Source organism: Aegilops tauschii, chromosome 2, assembly GCF_002575655.3.
Source record: "Aegilops tauschii subsp. strangulata cultivar AL8/78 chromosome 2, Aet v6.0, whole genome shotgun sequence".
NCBI lineage: Eukaryota > Viridiplantae > Streptophyta > Magnoliopsida > Poales > Poaceae > Aegilops > Aegilops tauschii.
In genome coordinates this window covers 536,438,924-536,465,081 of record NC_053036.3, presented here as the reverse complement: position 1 = coordinate 536,465,081, position 26,158 = coordinate 536,438,924, and the positions used below count along the sequence as shown (strand labels likewise).

The window sequence follows — 26,158 nt, the reverse complement described above, 5'->3', positions numbered from 1 at the left end:
ATCCATCGTTGGACGCAACCCCCATTATTCATCTAGTTGATCCTATTATAAACAATGAAACAAATGAGATGTTATGTGCTGAGTTCACTGAGAAGGAGATATCTGATGCGTTGTTTCAAATTTGTCCTCTGAAGGCACCGGGCCCCAATGGGTTTCCCGCTCGTTTCTTTCAGCGTAACTGGGGGACCGTGAAGGAGAGTATTGTTGCTGCAGTGAAGGACTTCTTCCGTACTGGTATAATGCCACCCGAGGTAAACAACACTACAGTAGTTTTAGTCCCTAAAATCCCAAAACCGATCAAAATCACATACTTCCGTCCAATTAGTTTGTGCAATGTAATTTACAAGGTGGTCTCAAAATGTATGGTCAACCGGCTGAGACCGGTGCTTGATGGTATTATTTCTCCTACTCAAAGTGCTTTCATCCCGGGACGGATGATCACTGATAATTCGTTGATCGCTTTTGAGTGTATTCATCACATTAAACAGGAGAAAGACCCCACAAAGAGTTTTTGTGCTTACAAGCTAGATCTCTCTAAAGCTTATGACAGGGTTGATTGGAACTACCTTAAGCAAATGATGCAAAAGCTTGGCTTTGCTCACCGTTGGGTTGATTGGATTATGTCATGTGTAACCTCGGTGAGATATTCCGTGAAATTTAATGAAGCCATCTTGGATTCTTTTGCACCGTCGCGTGGGCTACGGCAAGGTGACCCTTTGTCCCCATACTTGTTTCTCTTTGTTGCTGATGGTCTCTCTGCTCTATTCAATAAGGGCATTGCCTCAGGTGATTTGTGCCCTCTGAAGATTACCAGAAGAGCACCAGGAATCTCTCATCTTCTGTTCGCCGATGGTATGCTTTTATTCTTCAAAGCTAATGTGCAGCAAGCTCAATACGTGAGGCAATTATTGCAAGATTATGGGCATGCCATTGATCAACTATTAAACCCCGCTAAATCATCCATTCTGTTTGGGGCCTCCTGCCCGGAAGATACCATGGAAGCGATCAAAAATCTTTTGGGTGTCACCGCTTCTGGTTTTGAGGAGAAGTACCTAGGCTTACCCACCCCTGATGGGCGGCTAACTAAGGGTAAGCTTCAAAATTTGCAAGTCAAGATGAGTAAGCGCTTATTTGCTTTTGATGGACATCCCACACAGGCTGGTAAAGAAGTTTTGGTTAAGTCAGTTGCTCAATCAATTCCTACCTTTATTATGAGTGTGTTCAAGATTCCTCTTGCTATTTGCGATGACCTGAATCGTATGGTTCGGAACTATTATTGGGGAGCGGAGAAGGGTAAAAGAAAGACTCAATGGTATGCTTGGCACAAGATGACCCGTCCTAAATAACAAGGCGGCCTCGGTTTTAGGGATTTCCGGATTTTCAATCAGGCACTACTGGCGAGACAGGCCTGGCGCCTCTTAGCCTTTCCGGATAGCCTCTGTGCAAGGCTGCTCAAAGCCAAGTATTACCCAAGTGGACGGTTGGAGGACACGGTGTTCTCAGGGAATCCTTCTCAGTCTTGGCAAGGTGTCTCTTACGGGCTCGAGCTCTTACAGAAAGGATTGATCTGGCGTATTGCTAATGGGTAGAAGGTCCGAATCTGGCGTGACCGTTGGTTTGTCCGTGGTAACATGGGTTCGCTTATTTCAAACAGGGGTGCCGGCTCAAATGGGTATCTGACTTGCTGGATCATAATGGTCACTGGGATATGGTGAAGTTACAACAGTTTTTTTTGCCCGTGGACATACATGAGATTTGTAAGATTCATCCTTCACCCCGTTTGGGAGAGGATTTTCTAGCCTGGGCCCCTGAACGCAGTGGTCTTTTTTCTGTGCGCAGCGCCTACTGGCTAGCTGCTGATGAGGTTAATAGCTCCTTAATTCCATCTACGAGCATCTCTCCGGACGGTCGAAGAGATATCTGGAAATTGATTTGGTCTTGTCCAGCACCACCCAAAGTGCTCTCCTTTGCATGGCGTGCTGCTACAAATTCACTAGCAACTTGACGGAATAAAAAACGGAGATCTTGGAGCGAGCTAATGCGAATGAAGGCAATTGCGCTGTCGCCTGGGACGCAGTATGTGCTCCAAAATAGGCTGGCGGACTAGGAATACCAAACCTCAAATGGCTGAATGTGGCCATGCAAGCTAGGTGGTCATGGCTACAACGGGTGGACTCGAGCAGACCTTGGAGTGAGTTCACAATTCAAGTTCCAACAGATGCACAACTTCTGTTCCAGGCAGCCACCAAGAGCGAGGCGCATTGTGGAGGAAGCACCCTTTTTTGGGAAGACCGTTGGATCAATGGGATGAAGGTACAGGAAATAGCACCAACTATATATGGCATGATCCCTCGGCGCGTCAGATCTATGAAGCATGTGGCATCGGCCATTGAGGATGGTTCTTGGGCTATGGATGTTGGCCCGGACCTTGGAGAGCAAGCCTTGAGGGAATTCTTATCCCTATGGCTGTGTGTGCACACGTGGGAGCCGGAGGCGGATGTGCCTGATATGATAGCATGGTCCTGGGAGACGAACGGACGCTACTCGGTGAGGTCGGCATATGCGGCAGGGTTTTGGGGCCGAGAGGTGGCACCTATGGCGGAGCTGACCTGGACGTCCCGAGCCCCCTCCAACTGCAAGTTCTTCACTTGGCTAGCACTACGAGATCGGTGCTGGACCTCGGATAGACTTGCACGAAGAGGGTTACCGCATCAGGACCCTTGCCCTCTTTGTGACCAGGAGGACGAAATGATCAACCATGTGCTGCTAACATGTGTGTCCGCTAGGTCCATATGGGCTGTGGTCTGTGAGGCATTGGGCAAGCTAGATTGGACACCGACGGCACAAGACACGCTTGGCGTTTGGCTTCGGGATAAACAAGGACCAAATAACTTGCGGCGCAAGGATCTTCATACTATCTTCATCCTCACTATTTGGGAGCTGTGGAAGCATCGCAATGCTATTGTGTTCGAGGGAGCATCTCCTTCGATGGATGTGCTTATTGCTAGGGTCAAGTCTGAAGGGAAGATATGGTCGCTAGCCGGCAAGTTCAAGGGGGACATTGGACCCTTCTTTGGTAGCTTAGAGAGGTGGGCGCGTAGGGAAGGGTAATTGTAACGGAAGCTTTGTAAAACATGGTGGAGGCAACCTTTGCCTTTCTTCTTTAATATATAATATGCACGCTCGTGCATATTCGAGAAAAAAAAATGGAGATCTCTGGAGGTTTTTAGTACATGCCTAGTCTGCGGAGAAGAGGATTCTTTTCGAGTGCGTCGATTTGGTGCTCGAGCTCAGCTGCACCCATAATCTGGGTCGTTCGCTGCAGCCTGGGGATCTGGAGAAAGCCAGCTGGCTTGTCCTGTGCGAAAGTTTGTAAATGTAGATAACCTGGCAATACGGTAGCAAACAGTGCACGGCGAGTGGGGCTGGCCCAGTGGGGTGGGACGGACGTCGCGGCTCCTCTGAATGGGCCGTGGGCTAGGAACGTTCGTTCTATAATAGTCCATGGACCAGGACGTTAGTCTTTTTGTCTGAGCCTGGAACAGATAAGGAGTCCATGATAGAGTACGCTGTCTGAGCCGCTTGTCGGCCGGCGGGGCACCCCCGTGCGCGTGTTATTAAAAAAATGTTAGATATATGATTCCCTTCCCGTCGTCCGTTCTAGACATCCCTCGCCGCCATGGAAGAAGAACAGAGGACAGAGTTCGCCGTGGCTGCTGTAGCGGGTTTGCGGGGCGGCTGCCAGTCAACGGTGGTTGACCGTACAGTTGGATGCAGGGGGAGAGCGAGGGAATGGAATTCCTACTAGATGCGGTCGACAGGTTCGTTTCCGCGCAGATCTGTTATGTTTTCCTCCAAGCAGCCTATTATCATGTGATCGATGCGAAATTTATGTCGGACTGAAATCGCCGTTGTGTATGCAGGTTCCCGGTGCGGGAGGAGTTTGCCGACAATCTTGAACACCCAGATCCAGTCCCGCTGATGTACCTACTGGGTAAGGTTACTGCTAATCAGGATGTTGACCACGCGGATGTTGATTCTGCGGCAGCTGAGATGGTGGGAGATGGTTTGCTCACCGAGGGTCAGCTGAGTGGGCAGCGTAGGCGCGAAGAATCGCCAACGAGGTCTGCCCAATCGACTGGCAGAGTAAATCCACAGGCCCCCGGCTGGACTAAAAGGTGACCCTCTCCTGAATCTAGTGTTACTGCCGTTGCAAGTAGACGTCAGTTAGATTTTCGATTGATATTGATATGATGCAAACATTGAGTGTGTGTGTTGTTGGGCGGGGGGAATTATTTGCGGCAAAAACGTCTGAAAAAGATCAATAAATAAAAGCCTAGTAAACCATCAGGGTACGGGTGTTTTCTGTAAGAGTTGGGTCTTGTAAACTTGTTAGTTGATGAACTATGATTTGAATTTGGGAATAAGAAAAAATTATGGTTCTAGAAAAAAGTTCATAAGCTGGGATGTTGACGAATGTAGTGGGGGAACTGTCTATTGTGTGGTTTTATAGTGTTACAAAGAATTCAACAATTTAAGATTTTGGGTTTGCAACTTGGTTCAGGCTTCGTCTGGGGAGTGCGCCACTAGACCGTGTGCCTTGTCCATCAAGGATGAGCGCCCTGGAGCTATCAATGCGTAAATACGCAGAGGAACCAGACAAGAGTGTGGTGCGACCTGAGCTAGGTCTTAGTTTTGATTCACTAGGCGAGGCGTATGATTTCTACAACTTGTACTCCTGGGAATTTGGTTTCGGAATAAGATATGGAAAAAGCAGGCTAAATGCCGAGAGGACGAAAACAATGCAGGAGATAGTATGTGGATGTTCGGTAAGTGGGCTATCAGATCCAACTACCGTGAAAAGTAGATTACAAAGCGAGCTTTGGTTGCATATATGAAACTGCTGGGAAGATAGTTGACTAGCTTTCTTGGATTGTCTGCAGGGAAAAGCAGACGCCGAAAACAGCAGGTCCTGCAGGTGCGAGTGCCCGGCTCTAATCAGACTGCTTCGTTCATCAGACAACAGTTGGTACATAACGGAGCACCGAGCAAGCCACAATCATTCTATGTCGCTTACAATGGGAGAGAAAGTGCACTGGCCATCTCATAAACACATAGACGTCTACACCAAAGACTTGATAAGGCAGTTGAGGCAGAACAACGTGAACCTAGGCAAGGTTTACAGCATAATTGGGAGCTTCTTTGGATCGGTTGAGAATGTTCCTTTCACTAAAAGAACACTAAGGAACATATGTGGGAAGATAAGTCGCGAGCAGGCCGAAGATGATGTACGGAAAACACTCCAGGTGTTCACCGACATCCGGTCGAATGACCCCGACTTCTCGTATGTGGTTCTGGCTGAGAAGGACAGCAAGGTGAAGAATCTCATGTGGGCAAATGGGAGCAGCAGGATGCAGTACAGGTTCTTTGGTGATGTGGTGACATTCGACACCACGTACAGGACAAATCTGTATGATATGCCATTCGGTCTTTTCGTCGGAGTTAACAATCACTATCAGAGTATCATCCTGGCAGGAGTTTTGATGCGTGACGAGCAAGAAGAAAGCTTCGAATGGGTGTTTACAGAATTCATTCGCATGATGGGCGGACCTGCTCCAAAAACAATACTCACAGGTGAATGATTTAGCGCTAAATGTAACTTGCTTGTAGATAAGTTGTTTCTATCCCCACCCAAGATGGATTGGAAGAAAAAATGATTTATGACATGAAAAAATGATACGGACACAGTGTCCCCCATTTATTCAATGTTTTAGTTCTGATTCAGAATGTTTTTTCAATGAGCAGACCAATGTAGGGCTATGGAGGTTGCAATCAAGAAAGTTTTTCCAAACACTGTCCACCGTTGGTGTAAGTGGCATGTTCTGAAGAAGGCGAAGGAAACACTTGGGCCGCTTTACACGAAGAAAAGTGATTTCCAGGCTGAATTTCACAAAGTTGTTAATCACATGTTAACTGAGGAAGAATTTGAAACAGCCTGGGCGGGGCTGCTTGATAAGTACAACTTGAGGGCGCATAACTATATGACCCAAATATATGAGACAAGACATAAATGGGCAAAACCATACTTCAGAGGAGTGTTTTGTGCAAAGATGACAAGTACACAGAGGAGTGAGAGCGCAAACCACATGCTGAAGTCTTACATGCCCCCTGCAAGCCCGATGCATGTTTTCGTCCGTCAATACATGAGGCTACAATTCGACCGTGAGCGTGATGAAAGCTACGAGGAGAAGAGAACAATGATTGTAAATAAGTTGCTCCCATCCTAGTAGATTGTTTTAAGTTTTTCATGATATCTGAACAATGAACTGATCTCGTTCATTTGATTGCTTTCATTGTGGCAGGGCGGGGCTGTGCGGCGGACTAACCTTGCAATAGAGCGGCATGCAAGCAAAATATATACTAGGAATATGTTTGAGGAATTTGGCCGCCTACTAATAGAAGGAACTGCATACAATGTTTCTGAAAAAGAAAATATGAAAAAATATATAACAACTCACAATAATGCAGCCAAACGAGAGAAGTGGTGCAGGGTGGAGTACGAGGTGACAGTTAACGAAGACAAATCAATATTCACGTGCGAGTGTGGACAGTTTGAGCATACAGGCATGCTTTGTTGCCATGCTTTGAGGGTAAGCTGCATGAATTTACTGATGTGAAGAATTTATTCTTGGCACCCAAAAAAACAGGCAATGACTCGGCAACATTTGTGGCATGTGGAAAATTGTAGGTGATGGAGATTTTGCATCTGGATGAAGTCCCTAAGTACCATATCCTGAAAAGGTGGACAAGAGATGCTAGGGATGTACTCCCGGAGCACCTGGCTCAGTACCAGAACAACAAATTGCATAATTTGTCATTCACTTACAGGCATTCAACATTATATTTTAAAGCCATGGAAGCTGTTCGGATGGGGGACGCAAGTGCTGCATGCTATGAGTATATGAATTCTGGACTGGACTCCCTGCTGCGGGGTGGAGCGCCTCTGGCGGTCGTGCGGGATGGATTGGCATTCGAGGATAATCTCCTTGACAGTGGGAATGGTGGTGCAGCGTGCAAGGACCAGATTGCTATTGCAGATCAGGAGGATGAGCAATGCAATAGTGCTGTGAATTCTGTGGGCATGAATGAACTTCGCTGCCTCGCAGCACCAGAAAAGCGTAGAGCTGCTGGCAGGCCGACGAGCAGCAGGGAGAAGGCACCATACGAAGGGCTGAGTAAGAGAACCAGGTTCTGCAGCATTTGCCGCCGCGAGGGGCACAAGAGGACAACATGTCCAGACCGAGGGGATGCTCCGAAGAAGCCACGGAAACCAGGCAAATGCAAGAACTGCGGAATAGAGGGACACCGGCGGAACACATGCAAGAGGCCTCTTGGGTTTGCCGAGAGCTGAGCGGTGCAATTTTCGTTCGATGAGTATGTATTCTAGTTTTTCATGAGTTGTATGTCTTATTTTCCTGATCTTGCTTTCATGTTGCAAGCAGAAAAAAGAAGACATGTTGTGCGGAGAAAATGTTATTTAGTGTGAGATGTACTTTCTATGTTTGTAGAGATGGATATTTGTGTCCTTGAGCATAGATAAGAATTTATCGGTTTCTGAATAATTTGGTAGCTAATATGTTATTTAGAAGAACTGTTTTGCTCTCGTATAGGTGCGTGACAATGAGGCATGTTACCATTTTTTGGATTTTTTGCAATATTTAATATGTAAAAAAAATATTCCAGACGTATGTTCGTTTGAATCATATATAGTTTTCAGGGGAGGACATATCTATCGATGATCATGGTTTATTGAATATGTTTCTAGGGAGGGAGCAACTTCAGTTGAACATTTTAACTGTATGTGATGCAGAACCGTAGTAGCAGCGTCGTTGAGAACTTGAGGGCTTTGTTTTTACAGTATCCTGGTGCAATATAAAAATCCTGTCAGGTGCGGACGGTAGAACGCATGGACAGAACGCGTGGTGGTCTCCCCGCCCCTCTTCAGGATTCAAAATTCAAATAGGTGAAATAACTGCATGTATAGGCGCCCTGTTCCGTCACCATGGTGTGGTATAAAAACAGGGGCGATGGGCGAGCTGCTTTCCTTCGCCTTCTCCTTGCCCAACTAGCTAAGATTGATTTGAAAAAAACCACTGCCCTGGATTCGATGGGGCGATCTCTTGCTGAATCAGGGACTAGTGGGACGACCAGAGGTGAAGATGACGATGCGTTACCGACGTTGCCTGATCCGGTAAGTTTTCCCACCCATCAGTGCGTTTCTTGCTCGTCTGTGATGTATCGATAAAATCTCGGCGGCATTGTTTCTGAATGAGTTTTCGGGTACTGCAGCCGTCGTCTCCTTCCTATGTTGAGTCGGCAGCTAGCGCTTGGAGCACCACAGATCTGCCGGACGAAGACGGCGGCGGCAACGGGGCGGTGAGTTGCGCTGCTGGCAATTAGAATTAAATGTGCAGTGAGGATAGATTTTCATTCAAAGGCCTGCAATCTCGTTATGCAGGGCGATGTCGTCCAAGGGGATAAGCGCATGATTCTGTCACTGAACCAGTTAGAAGGGGCAGAGGACAAGCAAGAATCAATGGAGGAAGGATTCGGCGATTATGATTCAGTTGGTGCTGTCGAATCGACGAACAGCAATGGAGGCTTGGTCATCAACGCCATACCTGAAATCCGGGGCGCGCAGGAGGGGGAAGATTCTTTCGATGAGGATGCAACTACCAGCCGTTTCAGTAAGAGACGCCGCATGATAGAGTAGATCTAGCAGGAGTACTCTCTAGGAACTAGCTTCGATAGGTGGAGTTATGTGAGATGTAATGTACTGTGTCAATTACCTTCGTGTTGCATTAATTAAAATGTGTGGTCCCTTTGACGGGCGACATATTTGTCGGGCTAGTTAAAATTACATAATTTCCGTATTTTTTTAGTCTGACATTATGTGGAATTCATCATTTGCAGAACGTCACAAAAAAAATTAAAAAAAATGAAATGGGTAAATTAGTATAAGATGGATTAGGAAACCGAACTATATTTCATACATTACGTGGCAAAAAGGATTCGTACGTCTGGTGCGGGCTGTGTTTAATCACTAATGGATTAGGCAGCCGGACCAACGAGCGAACCAAGAATGGGCAAGCCAATTCAATGCAAGGGTGGTGGTTGTTGGCATGCATGCCGTGCCCACCGAGACATGCATGCGAGGCAGCCCCGCACTGGGTAATATTCTCTCCTTTTGGCATGGACCGCATCGAACAGTGATTGTACTGTTCCGACCGGAGGCATTTCAGCTTGGATCATCTGTTTTGGCGGAGAAAAGTACATGGCTTCATCTCCTATGCGCCGGCGAGCTGATTTATTATGCGGCCTCAGATGGGCCACGCTAAAAAAGCAGGTGTATGACTAAAAAAAAGTGAGCATCTGCTCTCTGTGACGGGTCATATCTACGTGCAGGATCATATCTACGTGCAGCCTGTTGTGCTAAGAAAGTTTGACGCACGTAAAAAAAAATGCACACACGAGAAGAATGCACGCAAAACGACCGTGTGAATCATGTAACGCGGCTCCGGAGCTAAAGGATACCAAAAAAACTGGGCACAATGATAGACAGCGGGGGTAAAGTAGTCTTGGGCTGTGCGGGTCAGCTAGCAGTAACAAAGACTTGACTCGTCGCTGTGCGCTAGCGAGAGACAGCTCGACGCCTCATTTACCAGGAGGTAGCTCGCAGCCCCCCAGCAAAAGTAGTACTACTCCCCCCCCCCACCAGCCACTGCTCACTTCGTCCTCTCCACCACAACTCTATCCCCACCCCGTCTAGTATACACTGTTGAAGGCAAACCAGATCTGGAGGCGGACGGGTGAAGACGGCGACCGGTTCATCTGCGTCAGCAGCCAAACAGCTAGAGGTGAGGTTTCCCGATATGGCGATCGAATATTCGGAGGCGCTGCTTTCTTGGCTAGCTTTTTTGTTATCCATCACCTCGGCTTTGTGAGTGGGGTTCTACTGGATGGTGATGTCTTTTTCTAACTCCCGTCCATGATTGCCTTTCCAGATTAGTGAGCATGGAACCACCGGATCCACCACGAAAAGGGGATCTGCCATGTGGACAATGTGGTGGTGACGGACAGAACAAAAAGCCACCATCCAGTGGCAAAATGGAAGGATCCATCGATGGCGACGCTACTGGTGCCGACGGCACTCCACTCGGCGCCGCCAATGCATCGGTAAGCTCGTTTAGTAGATAGAAAATGATTTGGGCATACATCTGTATTGCCATCTGCTGGTTCCATCTTTTCTTACTCTTTCTCATTTGTCTTTCATTGGGCCGTAAAGAAAAGAGGGCTGACTTGTGCGGCTGGGTCAATTTTTGGATGCAGGACACGGCTGCCGAAGAACCGGAGATGGTCAGCCGTGCTGGCCGGAAAAGGATGCGGGGCCTGGTCAATGACAACACGACAGTAGGGGCGGACATGCGCAGATGTCGGCGTAGGCGTACGCTCGTACTTGTGCCCGGAGATCCAGCCGCTGGTGGGGAAGTGATTCCAGTTGTGCCGCCAGTCCTTTCTGCAGAAACCCACTTGCTTCGTGGTAGGGTAGTTAAATGTACCTGGAGCTGCCATCAGATCCAGCGCATAGGTATGAGGTACTACGCAGAAGTTCATAAGACTGGCATGGCGAGCTTGTTAACCACTGCATTTGATGGTGAGGCTGACAGGAGGTTCTACGCCTGGCTACTTAGTAGATTTAGGTGGGAAGACATGAGCTTCACTTTCCCTGACGGCCAGATTAGATATTTCACCCCCGGATCCATCGTTAGAACTTTGGGTCTGAGAAACAGCGGCCGTAAAGTGAGTTTGGTTAAAATAAAAGCAAAAGAGAGACAGAATTTAGCTCTCAGAATCAGGACAATCCTTGGAATAGAGACACGGAGCCATGCCAGGGATGGGGGGTTGACTATTAGTGCAGTTGCTGATGCTATAAGTAGTATGATGAGGACTGGTGTTTACCCACATCAAATCAGGGCTTTCGAGATAGCGTTCTCGCTGTTAGCCGGTGGTACATATGTTGGCCCCAGACAGTCGTACACGTCGATCAATTGGGAGCTGCTAGCTTGTGTCCTATGCAATCATGGGACTGGCGAGTACGACCTAGCCGACTGGGTATTTGAGATCATCAGAGCAGCTGTGAAAAAAATACATAAAGATCTGGCAGCTGGGGTAAGAACACTGATAGTAGGAGGCTGCCATTTGGCTCTCATTATAAGTCTATCGAAAAACACATGTCTTATGTTAACATGAAACCAATAGGGCACTGCATTTGATAGTTATGTAACTAATTGTTACCCAGGATTGTTTGCAGCCATGGTTCTTCGACTGGATGGACTTTGGACCAGATAGTGCAGAGCCATACACTCTCCCCCGGATCAGCGTTTACACCGGGCAGGTGTTCAGGAGGCTAATCTACCTTACAAGAGAGTACCCAACTATATTCCCTGTAAGTGCTGCTGTGTTCTTGCAATTAAGTAGCAAATGAAAACCAATTGGAGCTATGAAAAAATACTTGGCGATCATGGGAACTGATATTAATTTTAACTTGATGTGTTAATACCCGTCAGACAAGGCCTTCTGATGCATTCGGCCAGGATAACAATGTCTGGCATGCTGTGGTTGGGGGTCCTGGAGGAATCCTGTGACATCCGGGTAAGAGAGGCAGCAGCATTAGTCATGCATAATAAAAAGTAGAGATATTGGTTTGTAAAAAGAACTAGCTGACAAACTAGTTGCTGTCTATTTGATGCAAACAGTGCAATTGGAGGCGCTGCGAGCAGCACGGCAGGTAGATGACTGCAGCAGCAGAGCACCCCGCTACGAGCAGCGCATCGATATGGGTGGAGAAATGCAAGCACCAGAATGGCAAACCGAAAGCTCAGTAGTAAGGGCTACAGCGAAACAAGCTGATGCCAAAGGAAAAGGGATAGCAGAAGAAAGTTCAGATCCATCAAACAGCGATAGCGATGATGAAACGATGGACCCTAGTGTTCGGCTTGGCATTAATTTGATGAGGGCTAACAGGAGAGGTTTGTGGAAGATGGATTTACATTAGCATCATACAAACCAAAAGGATGTCCTTAGTGTGCCGGTACTAAATTGCTGAAACAAAATTGCAGGGGGACCCAACCTAGCACAGAACGCGCCCACCGGCATTACGATTGGAGATGATCTAAGCCGAGCCCGCATTACAGGTATGCTAAAAAAATTGCGTCTCGACAGTAAGTATAATGCCGGATGTTCCATTAGCCTGATGATAAGATTGGTAACATTACAGGACCACGTAGCATCAACCGACACAGGCAACGCCTACAGCCTAGGATCAGCAATGGTGGTGAAACTGTGTCAAACATGGCCCGATTCTCTACTCAGACGTCATGCAGAGCTGCAATGCTTCATAGCAGGGGGGACTACCTCAGAGCCGAGCTACAAGAACTCGAGGATAAAGCTAAAGCAGAACTTGAATGTGAGTTCAGAAACTTGATCCTTGTACTTAGTTGAAGGTGCAAGTATGAACCAGTCAGCACTAATGCGTTTCGAAAAAATTATTTGTGTTGCACTGTTTTTGACAGACGGGGCAATTCATGGAATTCTACCATCTCGTAGAGGATCATCGTCTGCCGCATTTGACATGAATGCTGAGGGAGAGTCTGAACGAGAAAGGAGGGAGCGCGTGCGGAGCTTATCTGCCGCTGCACTAGCTGTGGTAGAACAAGCAATTGGCAATCCAGAACTTTTTGAAGGTACATAGCATTCGTGTTTAAGCTGATGGTTGAAGGCTGACATCATATGAACCAGCTTGGTTGCGTGTACACAGGCATCTTTGAGCAGGCTCGGGTGATGCTATCAGACCTAGGAGTGGAAGGGTACAACGAAGGTAATGTCGTTAAAAATAATAATGGATGCAGTGGGTCTTTCTGAATTTGTTTTGGGATACATAGTAGCTAAAAAACCAAAAATTGGCATTGATACCAAAATCTTCAATCATGCAGATCATGGAATGGGAGTTGACGCAAATGGGAACAACACGCCACAGAGAGATGATGATGATCGCATAAACTGGGAAGAGCTGGAACATAGCAGCCAGGAACACCGTCAGCAAATCAGTAGTCAGGGTGTGGGGGCATTGATTGTCACTGACAGCAACCTGGGAGCACTTGTGAAAGCAAGTGAGCAGGCAGTGACGAGTCGGAGTCCGTTTTATGAGAAATTTAACAACATAGATGGAAGGAATCTACTGCCCTTGTTTGACGAGGATGGTAATTGATTGCTCATCTTAAGTAATGTATAGAATGAAATGCAAAGAACATTTTGCTTCGATTCAAGTAAAATGTTGACCTGGTTTTGCAGATGTAGACGACGAGTTGTCATATGTTCCACCGGGGGTGCCTACTGAATACATAATCGATGAAGATGAATCAACGGGTATGATGGTAAAAAGAAATAATATATAATTTAAAAGTACGCAAGATGATCACCGATAGTATGTTTGTTCCAGACTTGGATGAAGAGTTCCTTGCCGTGGCGTCACAAGTGCCGATCGACTACATGGAAGAAGATGAGCAAAGGGAGGATGGATCAAATTTGGTGGGGTTATATAATTTAACTGATTTACTAGCTTCATTGAACACATGCATCCGGTGGATTGCGTGGATCGAAGGTGATTACTACTATCATATATTTCGAAAACATGTTGTTCACACTTGAAACAAAGTATTTAGACATTTCGAAAACATGATGTTCACACTTGAAACAAATTATTTAGACTATAGTGGAGAGAACTTACCTGGTTTTTGTGCATAATGCAGCCGTGTTGGTAGTTGGAAGCGGAAGGGAAGGAGATGAGTTGGACGAAGACCCACCATTGAACGGCCTCATCTTGCTAGGCTGGCATGGCGTTGATGACAATTCAGGTGGTGAACGCGACGGAAATGAGAACTGTTCCCTTGAGCAACGGAGGGCACGTGCACGTGCCTTTGATATTGCTGCAACCTGTCGTCCTGGTCTTTCCTTTCATCGTGAAAACGGAGGTAATTGCCGCAAAATTACGCTGTGCATTTACTGTCTCCCTCTTGTCATTTATTTGAGTTCTAATGAAAAATGATCATTTGGTCATCTGACACAGATACGGATGACGGTGAACCTCGTAGAAGCGGATTGCGCACTGTGGGTGATGGTTCGGCATCCACATTACAGCAAGCTGCCCTCATGTACCTTCACAGCTGTAGCGGTGCCAACGAGGGTGGAAGAAGGACTACAGGTGGACATAGGAGTAATGCGTGCCAGCTGACCTCCTCGGATGTTATTGCAGCGCCTCCTACAACTCCCAGAGACGTTGCCCATACAGAGCAGCCAGAACCAGATCGAGCACATGTGTTGGATGTCCAAACAAACTACCATCCTGGTCCTTCTTTCCGTCGGGATGATGGAGGTAAATGTCCATAAATGAGAACCTGATATCCCACTATGAATTTCGTCGTCCATCTTAATGATTGTTGCACCTGACTATGTCGCACAGATGGCGGTGACGGCCAGGGGAGAGCAAAAGGTTTCGAAACACGAAGTGATGTTCGGCTGACGCAGTTCCAACAAGTTGTCCTGGAATATCTGCGGAAGTGCGGCATCAAACACACGGTTAGTAACAGGGGGAAGATACTGAATCCATCACATATCGATGGACACAAAACTGGGCATATCACTGACAGGAAGGATTGGGGTGATAAATACCCTCCCTCAATTGGGTTGAACCACTCAGAGCCCAGCGATGAATGCATTTTCAAATTCAACTCTAATTTGCTTGCATGCGAGGGACCGATACTGAATAGGTAAGCATTTAATATTACTGGGTGTCATTCGTTGGGTGCATAAACAGAAGAAAAATACTGATAAATGAAGGAACATTGAAATGCAGGAAATGGGTTAAGCATTACGATCCAATACTGGCAGTTGCATCTGGGCAAGATATGAAAGATGAATTGACGCCAGGTGGTGAGGTAACAATGAACATGTGGAGGTGTGTTCAACGCATGCTACGCGAGAAAGATAATGGCATATACCGCGGGTGGCTGGATAGATTCAGAGGGCTGTTCGACCCCAAATTTGTTGTGAGTAAAAATAAAACTTAAAAAGTCTGAATTGGATGTGAGTATTAATTTCTGTACTATCGAAAGGCACTGATGAAAAAATGTACTTTTCAAATTACAGGATGAGGTCTGCAGGGATGATGGAGAAACTGACTGGGATTACATCGAGGATATGATGAATTCAGAAAAGGCTGGGTACAGGATTGACTGGCTGAAAAAGGTGAATTTCCACTAACATCTGGACACGTAAATATTATAAGTTCTTGTCATAACCTATTTGTGACAAAAAGAAATTGCTGGACAGTTCTGGTTCCCAGTCGATTTTATGGACTGCTGGTCAATGTACCTGCTGGATAAGGATGAAAAAACGGTGATGGTCCTGGACCCAACGGAGACAGATGAAATGGATGAGATGAAAATCAAACATGAAGGCCGTGCAAAAAAGTTCCAGCGCAGGTTCTGTTGTCTGTTCAACAATTTCTTCGGCAACGGCTTGATTGAAACTGAAGGATGGACATTGAAGTATCCACTAGTGGCACAGCATGCGCCTTGCAGCAGGCCTGTTCGCGCCCTACCTGATGAGTGTATTAAAAACGTTGAAAATTACTAGTTATGGAGTACTGACAAGAAATTTTAAAATGACAGGGAGGAAAGTGGGATCTACATCGCACACTACTACACTGAATTCACCGGCCTGTACCTCCGTTCATCACTGAACCAGGTTAGTTGTTGCAAAAAAAACAAATGTAATTGCCTTGTGCAACGATCCAATTGAGGATATCTAAGTTATTCAGTGAACATATGAAAAAAAACAGAACTCATGCTGCTTTGATTCCTTTCTTTTAGGGGCAGATAGACCGTCTACGGGCGAAGCTAGCTTACGAGATTGTGACAATGAAAGGGAACAAAGGGGACATCCCAGAGTTCGTGTACGACGTGATCATAGATTGAGGAGCGGCAAAGCATTTGTGTGACTATGGAAGAGCGAACGCAGTCTGAGAAGACCTTTTGGATGTGAACGTGGTAGAACTAATTTCGCAACGAGTGCGCCACCGTATCATTTTGGTTCGAATATAATCTAATGGACTGGAAAAACCTAGCATGATTTGAGTGATCTATAGGTGTAGTTTGCAACGAAAGGTATGTAAAACCTAAGTACGGATTAAGACCTAAGTGGAACGAATGTCATGTATGAATGCACTGAGTAGCTTGATGCACATCTATGCCTTGTGGATCAAAATTTGCATTCTAGCTGTGTGCGTGAGTTGTTGAGATTAAGTTGGGCTAAATGCATTATGTGCGCGCGAGACGGCAAGGTTAAACGAGTTCAAAACTATATGACTGCATGCTACGAAATATATTCAAATATACTTGGCCATAGGGAAAAACTAATACGTTGCTACTTAAGAAGCATTTGGCCTTGAAGCGGATTATAATTGAAATAAGTATTGAATAGAAGACAATCGCCTGGAACTTCGGGCCTTGGTACACTGCATTGTGGAGTAGTAAGTGACTCGATCTTCAGTGCCGATTTTGGGCGAGTAATACTCATTAACCCGACTGCAGCTCATGCGGGCTTGTCGGCAAAGTAGGACTTTTGCTACTAGATTAATATCATTGTGATCATAGTTGAGCTAGAAAAAAATGTAGTTTATTATAAGAAAAAGGAAGACAGAATCGATTTTCTAGCTCCTAATGAGAACTGTACGTGCTGGATCATTAAAAAACTTGCATGAACTGTGGGAAACAAGGTGCGGATTGATTTTGTCTAACTGTAAATAATGGCGATTGCCTTTTTCGATACTCTAAGTGTAAAACGGGATTGTACATGATTTTTTATTTTTTATTTTCTGTGCTATCGACATAATATGCCATGTTTGGTTTGGTAAGACAACGTGACCTAAAAAGGTTTGATTGTATAGATTCGCGGGAAGAAAAGAGTTGTACTTTGTGTTTGGCTCGTGAGCTTCGATTAAGGCAACATTTTGGGCCGGATGAGGTAACAAATTCAGATGTTTGACAACAGGCGGTAACTAACCGTATGGATGCACATAGTATGCTAGTAACCAAAAACTATCGCCGGATATAAAAGAAAAAAAGGCTCGGCGATTGAGGAGCAAAGATAAATGGTCCGTACTATGTTAAGAAAACATAGTTGCTGTCCGAAAAACTACGAAACGAGCATGGCTTAACGCAAAACGGGCTCGAGCGTTACATTGTTTGGGGTCCTGGTTCTTGATGAATGAAAAAAAGTACTTAGGGTACATGATTTCGTAGAACTAGGTTCGAATGTTCAGATTTCACAGTTGTTACCGCACATACCATAGTGGCAACTTTATTTATAAAAAAATCGATGTGGCCTTTACCCGGAGTGGATTGAATCAACCCATGAGTCCGTTGGCGCCAGGACAGTCCACAGAGCCTCATGCGCCAACTTTGATGAGTTCCCCTGCAGCTTGATGCACTCATGAAGTGCTTGCCTTTTTGTTCTGCCAGCGTTGTACTGTAAAAAAATACGGAAAATTGTATTTTGCTTCAGGATGTGATACAGAAATCAACGATGGTGGAGCCGTATCGACTACAGTGGAAATAAATTAATAAAACAAAAAACGAAAAATAGGAAAAAGGCGTCACCTTGGTCAGGGGGATTTTGAGCTTCTGGCCATCGTAGTGCCTAATTATGTGGAGAGCACACCCACCACTTTCATCTCTGTTCGTAAGATAGTGAAAAATTGATCAGAAAATTGGAAAGATAAAAACAAGTTTAATTTCAGAAAACTGAAGTAGATTTCGTGCTGCCATGTAGCTCTGAGTGTGTGATTAGGAACAGCAGAAACAAGCTTGCCTGCAGAATGTTTCTTCAGCTATTACTGGGTATTTGGTTGACCATTGTCCGTCTTGCGTTGGCCACCCAGCATAATACTCGTTAAGGCATTGGAAAAGTGCATGATGTAGCTTCCAGGCAATATCTCATGCTTATCTCTCGTTGCGTCATGCGGACCTTCTCCCCTGATGAGCGGGTCAAGTACATGGAGCTTCCTTGACATCATGTCCCACATGATCACTATCCAGCCGTCCTCGAGGGGGACAGGCAGGAAGAACTGAGTCAATAAACAGGTGTTTGAAACCAACATACGTTTAAATGAGATAAGTTTGATAAGGCAATTGTTAAGTCAAGTAAGAAGTCAACAAAAACATGAAAATTAGTACTGCATAATATTATGATTGGGGGAAAAGCAGTGTAGACATACCATCTGGCATGATGTAATGTCATATGGGATGTCGTTTCCAACAAGCTGCTTCTGAATTGAGATGTTTGTCAAGTATTCTTGGTCGGCAAGAACGATGGTCTTTAATGGAAAATTGCATGCGAAAAAACATGAATACAGGCAGTGTCAGCATGTTTTTCTGGACAAAAGAAGTAAAATACTAAACTACACAACAAACGTGTGGCTGGCTGTTATACCGCAAATTCAGGTTCGATATTGTGCCTCCAATTCATGTAGGGGCACTCCGAATTGGCTTCCTGATTAGACTGAGAATACCTTCTCATGATTATAGAGGCAAGCTCGTGCTGAAGGGGGCGCGACCCAATTAGCTAATCAAGCATAGCCTTCCCAGTAATGCGGATAAGCCTAGGACTGGCGTGTACAATGTAGTGCCTGCTTATGACAAGTATACTTAGATGGGTGAACATATTGGGCTATGAGAATCAGCATTGAATATGTTGGAGAAAAAGTATGGAGAAAGTTTAAAAAGGAAAATGAGCGCAACTCTACAGAAACAAAACAAAAATGAGCCCCACACGGATACAATGACTCACCTCCGCAGATCTTGATGTGACAGCTCCAAGAAATGAGCTGCAATAAGGTCCGTGGTTGGTGGATGTGGGGGATGCGGCGCAACTCCCCTGCACCACGGATCAGTTGCGAACCCGTGCTGGAATATGTATTTCCTCTTCTCAAGGTTCTTGGAACATTGGCCAAATACAGTTATAGGGGTGTTGGCAGGAAGGTCAGCATACATTTCAGCGAGGAACATGAGGCAAGACTTGAAGTGATTGAGGACATTGCAAGATGCCGCTGACGTGGTTTTTTTGCTGCTAGATACGGAGTCCTCCATATTAGCGGATCTCTTGCGCGACGAAACATTTTGTGCTGCGGGCGATGTAGCTGCCACAATTAATCGGAAAAAATGGAGTGAGTATGGATTGATCTGAGATCAGCAAATACTAGAAAGGCTACAATATAAGGAAGGGACAAACCAACAAGGCAGAATATCAAGTGGAGCCTAACCTTCGGATTCAGATAATTCTAGCCTTTTCCCCTAAATTTTGTGAGCCACCGGCGTGGTAAAACGTACCGATTTGGAATTAGTAGTGCCTGATGGTGGAAACAGTAAAAAGCAATTATATTGCATGGCATATCGAGAGATAACACAGGCATAAAATGCATAACATGCATAGGGTTTTATGACGACCTGAGGCAGGGCAACCAGTGAAACCACGCACACGACAACATACACAGCGGGTAGACACTGAGTTGATTACTTGGTCTGAAAACTTGTACATATCCAGTTGCAAACCATTTCTTGCTTGTAACAAGGCCTGCTGGATAGAATTGCTGGATTGTGTCAACTGCATAAGGCCCCTTGCGTACTGCTGTTTTATAATCATTGTGATCTCGTCTGCTACCTGCGAAGCCGACACAGGAGGTGACGATACGGATTACTAGCATGGGCGAGGAAGAATAAGTAGTGTACAAATAACCAAGCCAAAAATGATGAAAAACATACAAGCTGTGGTACTTCTCACGTAAGTACTTTGCGAAATCCAATGGACCAGGAGCTGCAGCAGATGGCATTGCTCCGTCAGTGTTAACCTGATGACCAGCATCGCAATGTGGTAGGGGAGTTGTGAATTGAAGGTTTCCTATTGCAGGCGTGGCACATCCCCTCGGCAGCCTTCTACTAGTTGTTGACGACGGAACAGATGAGGGAAACTTCTGCCGTATGTAGCAGACCGTCGACGCATCTCTCAGCTGTGTTAGATAAAAGAATGTGGGGGCCGATTAGCATTTTGAACATTACATCAGAACTCATAAAAATATCAGAAAAGGGGTGTTGATCCAGTAAAAATTGTACTACATTTGCATGAGAATATGACGTAGCTCCTTTCACTGGATCGGCAGCCATAATCAACATTTTACGAAATGACTCTGGGTCGAAGTCAGATATCCTTGGGAGCACATTATGAGGCTTGTTTAAAATGCCGAGATCAAGGTTGTCCAACAAGAAAATCTGCATAGCAAAAAATATGTCGTTCAATGGAACATATAACAAAAAGAAAATCTGACATAACTTGCTGTGCATCGTCTGATTCAGAAAAGTTGCGCTTGTATGTTAAATTGTTCACTTGCCTGGAAGAAAAAATGGCAACCGGTTAGATTGGTGGACTGATTGTTGGCCAGCATGTCGCTCTTCAGCTTCTTGACTGCATCCAGAAGTTGTAACAGAACATACTCACACCAATTGAACTGAACTATGGCCTCCGTATTTGCAATCGCCCCCCAGTAGTCGATGGTGGCATAGTTGTGCTTAGTAGTTGGTGCTAGTACATGGCCCGTAACAAAGATGACAAATGCAATCTGGAAACAATCCTTCTCCAACTTGATTGAATTCTCATTGATATCGCGCAACAGAAAATTTTCGGCAGCCCGCAAGCTATGCACACCGGTTTTATCCATTTGAAGTGTTGTCTTTATGAAATGAACAGCTTCAGGATTGATGATTGCATCCCTGCCTTTCACACTGCGGTGACCGCATGGGATCCCAAAAACCTTGTGCACATCCTCGGTGAAAAACCTGAGTACCTTGTTATCCCTAAGTTTAATCTCCCTACGGCTAACGCTGACTCTACTCATTATCCAAGCGCTGCACTTCAAACTCAGCTTCTGCACGGCTGGGAGCTTCAGCATACCACCAAAACCAATCTGCTCTACTAACCATTTCTTGTAGTCGTCAAACTTCTGAATGACACAAGCTGCATGCTTGATGGAGATGCGTGATGTTGGTGCAGGTGGATCTACCGACTTAGCACTTGAAGATGAGCCCTCTGGGTGAACAAGAGGGCAAGGCGCAGCTGCCTGAGCGACGTCCTTAACATAACGAGCGTCCGTTGCTCCGCAGCTGCCGGACTGCGAACTACTATCATCCTGCGAGGAAGAAAAAAAGGGGAGACCCGGACAAGATTCAGATCCAGGCATACAATCTATGACGCTAGATACAGAAGAGCTATAGAAAAAAAGGTAAAATCTACAGCTTACCATGGTGGTATGACCGATGAGGGGCCTGAATCATGCAAGAGCTGAATTTGCGCCGGGATCGACCGGTAGAATAGCTGGTACTGCTCTCCGGCGGCGGGTGGGGAAGAAATGGGCAGGATATGAGTGGTGGTGTGGGTGGAACCGTGGGATAGGGATATAATGCGTGATGACGATTCTGCCCTCGCGAATCCAAAAAAATAAAGGAAACGGTGCGGCGAGGGGAGACGCGTGTATTGGGACGTGTGGCATAACGAAACGGTGAACCTCTCCTAGACGTTGATATGTCAAACATGGTTCAGCATTTATACTGGGTGTGGATGGACGTGCACGCTAGAGATTAATGGTTTGTGATGAGAAAACATGGCAGCTTCGTTGAGCTGCTGATTCGCACACATGATGTGTTTCTGAGAGTGTTAGCTCAACTAACCCCGTTGCATAGGGGGAGATGTAAAAATTCATACAATCTGAACCCAGCAAAATAATAAAAAACGGGAGCTTAATGAAGGTCTGATAAAGCATTACATAGTTGGTTGTCGAATAGCACAACAGCTCAAAACCTGGCTCGTCGTCTCAAATAGGCTGAGCGGTAAAGGGAGCCACCATTGGTTACACTAAAATAGTTAGCACTTGCATAGCGCTATTAATAAAGGAGTGCCCTAGAATACCTACGGAGATTACTTAGCTAACACAACCATCAACAGCACAACAGTTAGCATGATGTTCACTGCAGCCATAAGAACAGCGACTGCACCTAGGCCTTGTGCTCCATATGCTGCTCCGACTCCGGCGTCAGCTATCATATTGTTGCCCGCCGGGGGAAGCTGCTGCATCGGAGACTGGATCTGAGGCTGCGTCTGCGGCTGCATCTGCGGCTGCAACTGCGCCTGGATCTGGGGTTGGATGGTAGCACGAACCATCTGAGAAGGACCATTTCCCTGCTGGGGCGCGAATCCAAACCCGGGTGGGTGCCATCCGGCCTGGTGCTGCACAGCCAGGATCTGCTCATGAGTCATCCTCATGTTGTACGCACGCTGGAACTCAAAGAAACGGCACTGCCTTGACTGAAAGAACATGGAAGGGACGACAAGTTCGCATGAGAACGTGAAAGGGTCGAAATGCGTGCGAAGAGTTGATTCAATAAGGAAAATCTGGCAAAATCGGATCAAAAAGTACTTACATCGTAGCGGATGCACTTGTAGAATCGGTGCCAACATTGTTCCCACTCCTTGCGACGGCTGTCACTAACTCGTGGCCGCAGAGTGGACATGCCATCAGGGGTAGCAACCAGTCCGCCGGGACAGGGAGAGATGATGAAGATGAAGCGGACATGTCGCCGGAGACGAGGACGGAGGAGGATATGGGGGAGAAAAATAGATGTTGGAGGTAGATGGGGAAGTTAATGAGAGCTATGGGCAGATGGTCTGTGTGGGGATGCATTTTATGTTTGCAGACGTGTTGACGCCGTCCATGGGAGGAGTTAGCCCATACGGCTCAGGGTGGCTCAGATAAAGTGGCGAGCCATCAATGGTGTAGCTGTCCCCGGGCGACGTTAGCACCGATAAGAAAACGAGCCATCCAGCCTCTATCTGTCCCGCAAAGCCAGCGAAACGATCCGACGCAATAAATGCTTACTGTGCTCCACTCCAGAGAAAGAGGCATACGACAGAAAATACAGAGATACGCACGAATCCTAATGCAAACTGATCGGTGTGGATTGCGGGATCAGCTGAGCCCGAGCACAGAAGCAGATTTTCGATTCTTTTCATGTTTTTATGTGCCTGTGACAATGCCCAGCGTCTATGGAAGGCCATGTCTAAGATTTGGGAACTGCCAGAACTAACTAGTATTAAACACCATGACGACTGGTTCATTCAGCTCATGCGTGACGTAGATGTTCATGCCCGGGTCCGTGTGCTCATGCTCCTCCGGAGAGTGTGGTACGTACGGAACGAAGTGGTTCACGCAAAACCAGCTCCGCCCATTGACGTCTCAACGAGGTTCTTGGCAAGTTATCTTGAGTCGCTCGTCAATATTAAGCTGGATCCTAATGCAGATTTCGTCAAAGGCAAAATGGAGGTCAGCCACTGTTTTTCCAATGGTGCGATCCACTTGTGATAGTACTGCAATTGCTAGCACCCCGTGGCATCCTCCATGTCAAGGGCGGGTGAAATTAAATACAGACGGATTGGTACTTAATGGAAAGGCGGGAGTCGGTATGGTGCTTCGGGACCACCTGGGAAATATCATTTTTAGTGCCTGCAGATATCTTGATGTCTGTACAGATGTTCTGGAATCAGAAATCCTTGCGATTCGAGAGGGAGTTAGTTTGGCACTGCAATGGAGTCTTCTGCCATTTGATGTTGAATCTGACTGTTTGGAAGCGGTATCCATGGAAAAGTATTGGGAGCAACTTTTCTAAATATTCCTTTTTGATCGAAGAGATAAAGCAACGTATGAGGGAACGTGACTCTTCTATTACTCATATTCATCGTACAGGCAATGGTGCTAGTCATGCTATGGCAAATTTTGGTAGAGGCCAGGGTCGTACCATGGTTTGGCTTGGTTCGGCTCCTAGTGAGGTCTTAGATATTGTCTTACGAGAGTGTAATCCCTAATTATGAGTAATAAAGAGTTATTTCGCAAAAGAAAAGACACGTGAACCACACATCCAAGGAAACAGCTTCAAAGCTGAAATCTTTGCAGCTCCCGACTTTCTCCTGTCTTTCTCTTGTCCTCACCTCACCTCGCCATCTTTCTGTCCGTATGGCAAGCAGTTGGCCTACCCCCTCTATCATGTCTTCAGGAGATTAAAATACGGAGGGCATGCATGTTCGCCCATGAAAAGGAGGAAGCAGCGTTGCTTCGCAAAATTGACAAATTTGACCTATGGACGAAATCAAATCACAGAATGAACTGCTCATGAAACTATTTCACACGGCTGAACTTTTTGTGTGACGCCCGACACGAAGGCGCCACACTACACTATGCAACGCCTCATAGATAGGCGCTATATGCCTGGCCAGCGTCGCACCCGTGTGATCCGAAAATTACTAAGTCAGTGTGCAGCCCTTGAGAGCTAGGCGCCACACTATACAGTGTAGCTTCTAACTTCTAGGCGTTGCACTAGTGGTTGCTTCATTTTGTAGTGCAACCACTAGTGCAGCGCCTGAGAGTTAGGCGCCACACTATACAGTGCAGCGCCTAGCTCTTAGGCTCTGCACAATGACTTAGCAATTTTTAGGCAGTCTGGGGTGCAACGCTGGCCAGGCGTGTAGCGCCTATCTGTGAGGCGTTGCACAATATAGTGTGGCGCCTTTGTGTCAGGCGTCACACAAAAAGGTCAGCCGCGTGAAATAATTTCACGGGCAGTTCATTCTGTGATTTGATTTCGTCCACAAGTCAAATTTGTCAAATTTGCCGCGTTGCTTGTGGGGCCAGTAATGGCGGGAGCTGTTGCATGTCAGGATACTGTAGAATACGTGGAGTGCTGGTTGCTGTCCGCTTGATGACAGTGAAGCAGCACTGTATTGCAACGAGCCAAGCTTGTATTGCTTCACAAGCAAAACTGTGCACGCCAGTCATCTATAGTACTACAGGGTAATCTATTCTAGTAGCTTAGCCAGTGATTACCTACCTTACCATTAGTTTTTTTTCACCTTACCATTAGTACGATTTTGTAAAAAAAACATAAATATTTATTGGTTTACCTAAGGAAACAAATTTTTGTTTGCTAAGTCAATAAAGATGGGCAGTTGATGCGATTTTCACCAATGGAAAAAACTGGAGATGAAAAGAAAAATTCAAAAGGAAGAGAGGGAAGGGAAAGAGATGAAAAACATATGTAAGGTTGGACGAAGAACAACCGGGCAACAGAACCTTGTGTTTTTTTTCTCAAGTATAGGAGATTGTAAGAAATGGCATACTACATCACCGGTCCTGCAAATCCACCCTCTCTGAACATCCATAGATCCGATTTGTGATCTCGCATCTCTGGTCATTGTTCTCCCACTTCAAACTCAAAATATTGTATTTTCTGTTCGAGCTCATGAGACACAACTTTCAAACTGTGAATTAGAAGGTTTCAATTATCAACATGCCGCCGCACCCTTAAGTCAATCCGTTGTTGGATTTCAACCGATTTCCTTTTCAATGTATCACTCGACTTACTCAACTTACACATACCTCTAAGCTGGACATGTTGATGTCTGATTTTGAATTGTAGGCCAGGAAGGCAATCTTTCCAAGATGGTTATTGAAATTTCAACGCAAAACAAGAATAATTAAGCAACATGAAACGATGTTTGCTTTTTAAGCCTATGTGATAGTTAGACGATCTCCAAATGATAGCTCGAGGACACGTGGGGAAGGGGAACAATAAGGAATGCGGTAGAAAATCAACAGTGAAAGGTGACCCATCTGATGCGAGAATAGAGATGACGCGCTTGGGGCGATATGAACAAGGGTAACCTTCGAGTCGGAGTATTGACAGCTAGTGTTGTACACGAGGAAGGATTCTTACGTATGGATTCATGCTTTTTTTTTTCGTGAAGAAAACTTTCAATCTATTTATTATTTGTCATGACAATCAAAAGAACACTAGAATTATCAAAATTTACAATAGTTCATGGGCTACCTAGCAACGCATATGGTTGGACACCCTAATGCAAAAAAAAAAATGATATATATTCTGGT

At 45.8% G+C, this 26,158-nt stretch overlaps 1 protein-coding gene across 1 annotated transcript; it reads left to right on the top strand.

Annotated features, from left to right (window-relative positions):
- Window positions 1-3,528: 3,528 nt before the first annotated feature.
- Window positions 3,529-7,645, top strand: LOC109782904 (protein FAR1-RELATED SEQUENCE 5). The gene is made up of 7 exons (XM_020341537.4): window positions 3,529-3,821; window positions 3,924-4,178; window positions 4,565-4,829; window positions 4,944-5,634; window positions 5,806-6,263; window positions 6,363-6,650; window positions 6,749-7,645. The coding sequence occupies exons 1-7, from the start codon at window positions 3,772-3,774 to the stop codon at window positions 7,409-7,411; spliced, it is 2,670 nt and encodes an 889-aa protein (XP_020197126.1). The 5' UTR covers window positions 3,529-3,771; the 3' UTR covers window positions 7,412-7,645.
- Window positions 7,646-26,158: the final 18,513 nt, after the last annotated feature.

Excerpts from the sequence above, each read along its gene's own strand:
- LOC109782904 (XM_020341537.4), top strand. The coding sequence starts at position 3,772 with ATGCAGGGGGAGAGCGAGGGAATGGAATTCCTACTAGATGCGGTCGAC. Across the intron at positions 3,822-3,923 it reads CTACTAGATGCGGTCGACAG|GTTCCCGGTGCGGGAGGAGT; the intron begins GTTCGTTTCCGC and ends TTGTGTATGCAG. Across the intron at positions 5,635-5,805 it reads TCCAAAAACAATACTCACAG|ACCAATGTAGGGCTATGGAG; the intron begins GTGAATGATTTA and ends TTCAATGAGCAG.